The sequence below is a fragment of the Erinaceus europaeus genome, chromosome 4 (genome assembly GCF_950295315.1).
Source record: "Erinaceus europaeus chromosome 4, mEriEur2.1, whole genome shotgun sequence".
Taxonomy (NCBI): domain Eukaryota; kingdom Metazoa; phylum Chordata; class Mammalia; order Eulipotyphla; family Erinaceidae; genus Erinaceus; species Erinaceus europaeus.
The window spans coordinates 60,698,940-60,708,493 of record NC_080165.1 but is presented as its reverse complement, the minus strand read 5'-3'; the positions used below and the strand labels follow the sequence as shown (position 1 = coordinate 60,708,493).

General features: G+C 42.3%; 1 protein-coding gene across 2 annotated transcripts in view; it reads right to left on the bottom strand.

The window, feature by feature from the left end:
- Window positions 1–292: 292 nt before the first annotated feature.
- Window positions 293–9,554, bottom strand: part of TBC1D22B (TBC1 domain family member 22B) — a 71,408-nt gene continuing 62,146 nt past the window's right edge. For both annotated transcript variants that reach the window (XM_060189729.1, XM_007517813.3), the window contains one exon: window positions 293–2,360. In XM_060189729.1, coding sequence (XP_060045712.1) covers window positions 2,232–2,360 — 129 coding nt within the window. In that variant the 3' untranslated portion in view covers window positions 293–2,231. The remainder of the gene's footprint in view (window positions 2,361–9,554) is intronic.

Genomic DNA, 9,554 nt, shown 5'->3' with positions numbered 1-9,554 from the left:
ATTATTATTATTATTAGATAAGTGAGATAACCTAGTCTAACATAATGCTCGATATATGGTAAAGCATGCTCTAAAGGCCAGCTATTAGGACCTATGTCACTCATCACTGTGACTCCATAGTCCTTTCACAGAGCAGGTGGGCAGTAGGTGTTGGCTGATGTCCTCTGAGACTGCCCCTCCATCTGTATGACCTATGGAAAGATCCCTCATCTTCAGCGGTGTCTGCAAAATGACCTAAGAGAAAGAGACTCTTTAACTTCCAGGCTACACAAATCCATGGGAGAAAAATCAGTGGAGGAGGAAATACACTATTTATTTACAGTTCTTTCACTTTATCCACAATTTCCCATACAAACATAAAAACTAAAAAAATAAAACCACCACTTGGGAACACAAGTGTCTTTCTTTCATTAGTCTGGTTAAGGGAGGGTCACAAGCCCTCTTGTTCTGTGAAGGAGACTACTGAGGCACACTGAAGGGAAACAGGAATAGGGGAGGGAAGGATGCCTGAGAAACAGCTCCTGACGAGAAATGTAACAAGCCAGCCGATAGGGCTTCAGTGGCAGAAATTCAAGGGTGTCACCCACTGGGGACGCTGCCTGATTTCTCAAGAGGAGGGCAGCTGCTTGCCACTGTTCAGTACCATCCCCCCCCCCCCCAAGCCCATGGCCAAACACCAAGAACTGAACCTGGGTCACATACTTCATGGGCTATGTGGGGTGTGACGGTGACAGTGGGGGACCATGGAATGCCTCTCTTTGAGCTTGAGAAGAACCTCAAGCCCCAGGGACACACAGGAGACCCCTTTCCTTGGCACTGATGTGTCAGTCACAGCTTCTGTCTTGAATACAATGCTGACTGGAAAATGGGAAAACAAAAGCCTTCCCCAGAGTTGGGGTTGGGGAGCAGGGGCTAAAACATGCAAAAGGGCTTTTACCTTTGGGGCCCTCTCTCTGGGAGGCTGCTAGGACTGTAGGGTGGGGTCTTAGTCTGCTGAAGAGGGGGAGGAACAGGGCAGCTGCTCTACAAAGGCTTGGGTGGGGTGGAGGTGAGGAAGGGAGGGGAGGACTGGGGAGATGGAAGAACTCTGAGACACTAATGCTTGGGATGGCTGCCTCTGGTTTTCAAAGCAACTGCATCTGCTTGCTCAGTCAGCTGTGCTCAGTCTGGCAGACTCCAGTTTGCTTCCCTCACAGGAGGGCACCCAGCCACCCACCTGGAGGCGCTGAAGCTGCCTGCCTGTCTATTTCATCTGTGCTAGTGACCTAGATTGCTTTCACATGTTGATACACGTTATAAATATAAAATCATATCTGCTACAAAGAAGACAGATTTGTACATCTTTACCCATATACATAAGAACACAATTTACACATAATATCTTGGAGTGGATCATCATGGAACAAAAAAAGGGTTTGGAGAGGGGGAAAAAAAAAGCCCTTCTCCCTCCCCTGCCCTGATCCTCTTTAAAGGATGCTTATATACTTGGTCATGGGGCGCATTCTCAGCTGCTTGTGATGGGGTGAGTCTGGACAGACATGGAAACATTTAAAGAAATTCTGATAGGTATGCAAACCCACAGGCATACACAAATGAAAGGAACACACACAAACACCTGATGAGAAAAGTAAAAGTAAAAATTCCTAGCCCTTAGGTATAGGCCTCCTCCCAGAGTTATAAGCTTCAGTGCCTCCTCTGCTGAGAATAATGTTCTTAAAAAGCTGCCTCTCACTGGCTCAGAATAGGGCAGAAGGTGAAAGGCTAGGAAATCAGGGGGGAGGGTAATGAGTATTCTGAAAACGTAAGGCGTTCTTTTTTTTTTGACCTGTGATCAAATCAAACTATGTCACAAAAAGCAACAATATCAGTCGGGGCTATGAGGCAAGAGACAGCCAGTCCACATAGGGACAATGTGAATTGAGACCCTGAGCCTTCCCCTCTTTTGTCCAGTTCCTTTTAAAGGGGGCAGACAACCCTGTACCTCCTTCTCTGTCCTCTCTCAGAGCTGGACCCATCAATATGGCATGGAATACTGACAGTGGTCCAAGAGACCCATCTGGAGACATGGAGTGGTGGACAGGCACGCCAAAAAGTTAAGACCTGGGCGGCGGATGTGAGCTTTTTACAGCAGGAGTGGTTCCTGGTCGAGGTCCACGGCTCTCACAGTGGCCACAGTGATCAAATTGCCATCAGAGATGGGGGCAGTCTGGGTCCCCACAGGGAGACAGCACCTATCGGCGGTAGTGATTTGGGGCATCAGCAAACATGTACTTGAGTCTGTAGGCTTCAGCGAGAAGCAGCCCAATCTCTTCATTGCCCCAGTGTATCGTAGGTAGGTTTTGTAGTAGCATGAGGAGACCCTGGAATGAAAGAAAGGACTTTCATCATGGTGGGACTGGAGACTAGCAGACCCCACTTTCTCCTGAGATTCATCCCAATGGCCTGGTCTTCTTCCTCCCAAGCAGCAACACAGCCCTCGGCCTCTAGTTCACTTTCCAGAAGGCTTGAAAAAACTCTCCTGGTCCAAGAATACCTGCCTCTTTAAAATATTATAAACAGTGGATCCCAACAGTATAAAACAGAACGTTTAAAACAAAACAAAAACAACAAGAAACATAAGAGATAACTATAAGAAGATATTTATTAAGAGGACCTAGTGGGAGTTGTATTATACGGAAAACTGGGAAACGTTATGCATGTACAAACTATTGTATTTACCGTCGAATGTAAAACATTAATTCCCCAATAAAGAAATTTAAAAAAGAAAATATTTATTAAAAATTTATAACACCTATACAAGACAAAAGGTTAGTAAACATTGTTACAAAAAAAAGTGTCTACAAATTAGTAAGAAAAAGCAAAAAAGGGGGAGTCAGGCGGTAGTGCAGCCGGTTAAGTGCAAAGCGCAAGAACTGGCATAAGGATCCTGGTTCAAGCCCCGGCTCCCCATCTGCAGGGGAGTTGCTTCACAAGCAGTGAAGCAGGTCTGCAGGTGCCTTCCCTTCCTCTCTCCATTTCTCTCTGTCCTATCCAACAACAATGACATCATCATCAACAACAATAATAACTATAACAATAAAACAAGGGCAAGAAAAGGGAATTTAAAAAAAAGAAGCAAAAAAGGAGCCAGATGGTGGCGCACCTGGCTGAGCGCACATGTTATAATGTGCAAGGACCTGGGCTTGAGCCCCGAGTCCCCACCTACAGGGGGAAAGCTTTTCGAGTAGAAAAGCAGGGCTGTGGGTCTCTCTCTGTCTCTCTCCCTATCACCACCTTCCCTCTCAACTTCTGACTGTCTCTACCCAATAAATAAATAAAGATAATTTTAAAAAAGATGACTGGTACAAATCTATAATATACAAGATATCAGTGCCTCACCCATGTGCTATGATTACTCTTATTCATTTTTTAATTTTATTATTTTTACCAGAGCACTGCTCAGCTCTGGTTTATAGTGGTGCAGGGTAGTGCACCAGGGACTTTGGAGTCTTAGACATGAACATCTTTTTGCATAGCCACTATGCTGCTATCTCCCTTGCCCTATGGCTATTTTTAAAATTCTTTTTTTTTTTTGGTCTCCCAAATGGCACAGTAGATAGAGCACTGAACCCTTAAGCTTGAGGTCTTGAGTTTGATCCCTGACATTGAATGTGCCAGAGTGATGCTCTGTTTTTTTTTTTCCTTTCCCTTCTCTCATAAATAAATAAACAATATAGCAATAAACAAACACCTTCAGTTGACTGAAATACTCTAGCAATGTTTTAGTTTTGAATATAGATGTCTTGCACAACTTTTTATTGGATTTCTTCTTTCAGGAATAGAAATTTAGCTGGGCACAAAGTTATCTATCACATATCAATCAATTTTGGCCAACTCTTTGACACAGGAGGTGGCATAGTGACTAACACACACTTGAAGCATGAGTTTTGGAGTTCAATTCCCTGCAGTAATGCTCTGATCCTTTCTCTAATAAAATAAATAAAAATTTAAAATCTTCAAGAAATATAAGTTCTGGGCAATTCTAGCACAGTGTAACTTCTGGGTTCTGCCTTAGACTTTATCCCTTCTGAAAAAATTAATATGAAGGGAGGAGTGGAGACATCATCTAATATTAGTGTTATTTGTTAAAGACAAAGACAGAAGAAACTAGAGCCCCTCAAAATTTCAGTAGGGATCCACCAAACTCTCTGAATTAAAGAGTTGAATCCCCAGCCACAAGTATCAGAGTGATGGTATTTCTCATACATATATTTCTGCCCCCCTTGGAATACACTCCCCACCATGCACTCCCTGACCCAAACTGGCACCTTAACTCTTCTCTCCTGCTTTCTATTCCTTTTTCTAAATAGCCCTCCACCACAAACTGAAAAAGTTATCACCTTGTTTTGCCAGCATCCTTCTTAGAGAGTTATTTTTAATGAATATATTCTAGAGCAAGATATGACAGATTAAATGATGACTGTAATTTTGAAGTAGTAATGAAAACAAACAATGTTTTGAGATATTTACAACAAATTAATATATAAAATGCTTGCAATTAGTGATAGAGAAGGCCACAATTAATACTACTATGATCTGTTGCCTCCATCTGTTACTGTAGGAAATGTTGTGAGTCAGAGATATTGAATATAAAACTGTCATTATTTTTTCACTCACATCTAAGGATCCCTTAACTTCTACATATGGGCCCTTGATTAAAGACCCTTATTCTTATAATTTATAATTTTCTTGAGCCATACTACAGCCTACATTCTTATATGTACTTCCCTTCCCAGGCTAATTTAATACTCTTATTAATATTAATAACTTTAAAACTTAGTCATTGGAAACCGTGTGTGTGCGTATACACACACACACACACACACACACACACACACACACACACACACACACACACACACACACTGGAGTCTCATGTCTGTGCAATACCACCACTACTGGAGGACTCATTAAAAAGAAAGAAACAAAGAAAGAAAGAAAATACATCGAAAGATGTTACAGGAAGGAAGAGAAACAGAGAGAGAAAGAGAGATGCCATAACACCTGTCATGCATGGTACTACCATGTGGTGCTGATAGCTTGAGCCCAGGTCCCCATGCATGGTAGTATGTTCTATTGGGTGAGCTATCTACCCCTCATACCTCAAAAACTTTTTTTGTTGGAATAGTAATTCATCCTGTTTTCTAAAAAAAAAAAACCAAAAAAAACCCCTACATACATATATATTTTTTAATCTTTTTATTAGATAGGAGAAAAATTGAGATGCAGTGGGGAGATAAGAATGAGAGACACTGGGAGTCCGGCAGTAGCGGAGCACGTTAAGCGCACGTGGCACAAAGCGTAAGGACCCGTGTGAGGATCCAGGTTTGAGCCCCCGGCTCCACACCTGCAGGGGAATCGCTTCACAGGCAGTGAAGCAGGTCTGCAGGCGTCTGCCTTTCTCTCCCCCTCTCTGTCTTCCCCTCCTCTCTCCATTTCTCTCTGTCTTATCCAGCAACGACGACATCAACAACTATAATAACTACAACAGCAATAAAAACAAGGGCAACAAAAAGGAAATAAATATTTAAAAAACTTAAAAAAAAAAAGAATGAGAGACACCTGCAGCACTGCCTCATTGCTCATGAAGCTTCCCAGCCCTACAGGTGGGAACTAGGGGTCTGGAACCTGGGTCCTTATGGGTGGTAATGTGTGAGCTGAGGCAGGTGCACCACTGCCTGACCCCAGTCATTCCTGCTTTCAATAAACTTGCTGAGTGAGGTCCAATTGCTATCTTAGTTTGATAGATATCACTTCACTGACTGAACCAACACTGCCTTCTGTGGATTTGGGTGGGAGTTGGGGGTGGGGTGGGGTTTGAAAGACTTGTTTAACCTCATCCAGAATACAAACAAGACTACCGACCAAGGAGCCTTATTGATGCTCGAAGGGCTTCAGCGATGGTCCTACCTGTTAACACAGGCAGTGAGTGGTTCCAACTAGACTTCAATAATTGAATTAATTGCAGGAAATCTTAGAACTAGATGGTCCAGAGGGGTAGGAGACAGTTCATAAAGAGCATGCCTTACCATGCATGAGACCCCGGGTTAAGCCCCAGCACAACATGGGAGCACCCTAGCATCAAAGGAAGCTCCATGGATGGAGGAGTGGCCCTATGGTATTCCTCTTCCTTTCTCAAAATGGAATTAAAAAGCACGAAAAAGTTGGCCTGGGAGTGGTGGACCTGTACATCTACAAGGCCCTGACGCCATATATTTGGGTCTAAGCATCACCCTTGGGGTTTTTGGTTCCAAAGTTCTGGGATAGGACCCAGCAATCTACACTTTTCACAAACTTTTATAATCCCTATAGTCACCTAGGTTTAGGGTTACTACTAGAAAGAATTTAAGGGTTCTTGAAAGAATAAAGGCACAGGTGGGATGCAGACCTAACAGAGAGCGGGTAAGGGAGATGACATAATGGTTATGCAAAGAGACTCTCATGCCTGAGGGTTTGAAGTCCCAGCTTTAATCCTTCTACACCACCACTAGCCAGAGATGAGCAGTGCTCTGGTTGAGAGTTAGAGTTAGAGAGAGCGAGAGAGAGAGAGAGAGAGAGAGAGAGAGAGAGAGAGAGAGGGGAGAGGGAGACTGAGTCAGACCTAATTGAGAGCCCAAGGAAGATAATCCCTTGACATCACAGGATGCTCTTTTATTAAACAAATTAAGGCAAATGTGTAAAACAGAATTCTTCTCTTTCTTTCTTTCTTTCTCTTTCCTTCTTTCTTTCTTAATTTTGTTTATTTGTTAATGAGAAAGATAGGAGGACAGAAAGAACCAGACATCACTCTGGACATGTGCTGCTGGGGATCAAAGTCAGGACCTCATGCTTGAGAGTCCAATGCTTTATCCACTGCACCACCTCCCAGATCACTAAAGTAGAATTCTCTACAGTCAACTATTTTTAATGATTTCAGTTTTTGTACAAACATAAACTCATGTAATGTGTAAAAAATACAACAAGTAAGAAATGTAGAGCTATACTTATTAATATAGAATATCCCCTATATTTTACAAAGTCATAAAGATTTCAAAACAAGATGCTGGGTGGTGGTGCACCTGGTTGAGTGCACATGTTACAGTGCACAAGGACCTGGGTTTGAGTCCCATCCCCACCTGCCAGGGGGAAAGCTTTCTAAGTGGTAAGGCAGGGCTATAGGTGTCTCTCTTTCTTCCTTTCTGTCTCCCCGTTCCCTCTCAATTTCTTACTAACTCTATCCAATAAATAAATAAAAATAAAAACAATAAAAAGATATTGCAAAACAAAATGGTTTGTTAATTGGTTATATACATACAATATGTTTATTACAATGTATGTGATCACAACATAGTCATGTGTATTTGTCTGGCTCAATTCCAGGTACTTGATTTCTTTTTTCCTCAGTGGTGTTTTCTAATTAAAAAAATTTTTTTAATTAAAATTTTTTTCCTTTTAGTTGCCCTTGTTTATCGTTATTGCTATCACTATCATTGTTGTTGGATAGGACAGAGAGAAATGGAGGGAGGAGGGGAAGACAGAGAGGGGAGAGAAAGACAGACACCTGTAGACCTGCTTCACCGCCTGTGAAGTGAACTCCCTGTAGGTGGGGAGCCGGGGGCTTGAACCGGGATCCTTACGCTGGTCCTTGTGCTTCACGCCATGTGCGCTTAACCCACTGTGCCACTGCCTGGCTCCCTAGTGTTGTCTAATTTTTGATAAAGGCAATGTAGACCTGTGTAATTACACAAATGAATACACAAAACCTACTAAGAGGGTGATTGCTCTAGAAAAGAATATTCTTTGCTGAGATAGATTATACTTAAAATTTCTTTCTTTTTTTATAAATAATTTAAAAAATTTAGTTATTTATTTCCTTTTGTTGCCCTTGTTGTTTTATTGTTGTAGTTATTGTTGTTGTTATTGATGTCGTTGTTGGATAGGACAGAGAGAAATGGAGAGAAGAGGGGAAGATAGAGAGGGGGAAAGAAAGATAGACACCTGCAGACCTGCCTCATGGCCTGTGAAGCGACTCCCCTGCAGGTGTGGAGCCGGGGGGCTTGAACCAGGGGCTTGAACTGGGATCCTTATGTTGGTCCCTGTGCTTTGCGCCACCTGCGCTTAGCCCGCTGTGCTACCGCCCAACTTCTATACTTAAAAATTTTTAATTCTACTAGCTTTGCTAGAAACCTCCCAGAAGTCTTAAAAATAATTCTATTCCCAGTCAAGTTAACTAGTCTACCTTCTCTTTCACCTTCCTCTAAGAGTAGTGAAGTTTAGCTGGGAGGACCTATCCTGCCACCTTGTGGGTATGTCTAGAAACTACCTATCCTTATGCCAGTGCTCCAACAATGAGAGAGCCTGCCCAGTACATTAGAGGATGAATATGGAATGATCTCACTTTTAGGCAGAATTTAAGAAACAAGAACATAGAGTAAACTTGGATGGTTTTGGTGTATTTCACCAAAGCAATGGACTCTGGGGAAGAAAAACAGAGAGAGGGTTTTGGGGAGAGGAGACTTTCAGATCTGGTACACAACGACAGACCTAATTTGGGATGAGAATGCTTTGCAGACACCTGTCTTGGTGAGATGAGAAATTGTATCCATGTGCCAACAACTGAACTATAAATCATTAACCTCTCCATAAAAAAGCAAGCAGGCAAACAAACAAAACAAAAAACCACATTGGGTAGGGATAAAGAAGTCAAAACCGAATAATCGTGGCTTGGGGAAGATGTCAATCATAAACCAGGTGCTTTTATCTGGGGATAGAGAAGTGACACTCACTTCCAGGGCAGATAATGACTGGATGCTACAAAGATAGCTCACAAGAGCCCTCAGCTTAACAAGCAGTTCTCAGATGAAACACTACCACCAGGAAGCAATGGCCTGTGGAGGCAAGCAGTAGAGAGCAGTTTCAAATTAATGGAAAGGGGCAATGGCTTTCATAGAAAAACACTTGAAAATGGGCTGAGACAGAAGAAAAGAGCTTGGCCCAGATATGTGCTGAGAACTCACAGAACAACAGAAAAGGAATTTGGTAGAGGAGTAATTTGAGCCATGTGTATATGGGGAAAAGACATCAATTAGATATGTGAGCAACGGGGAGGGATAGTTGGTGGAAACTTTGATATGGGAAAGAAAAGTATAGGGGAAACCCATTTAAAAATATTCAGCAGATGGCCATTGGGCCACAGCATAATGGTTATGCAAAAGACTCTCATGCCTGAGGATCTGAGGTCCCAGGTTCAATCCCTAGTCCCACCATAAGCCAGAGCTGAGCAGTGCTCTGATCTCTGTCTCTCATTAAAAAACTGTAAAACAAACAACACAAAATGAATGTTCAGCAGATGGAAGAATTGGAGAGGAAGAGGGAGAACAAGAAGAATAGGATTAATTATTAATTCTAGTTATCATTTGTTGAGCACTTACTACATACCAGGCAAGGCTCTAAATGTTTCACATGGATACTGCTTTAACTCATTTCACCCTCACATCAGCTCTGAAATCTATACTATTAACTCCATTTTATAGAAA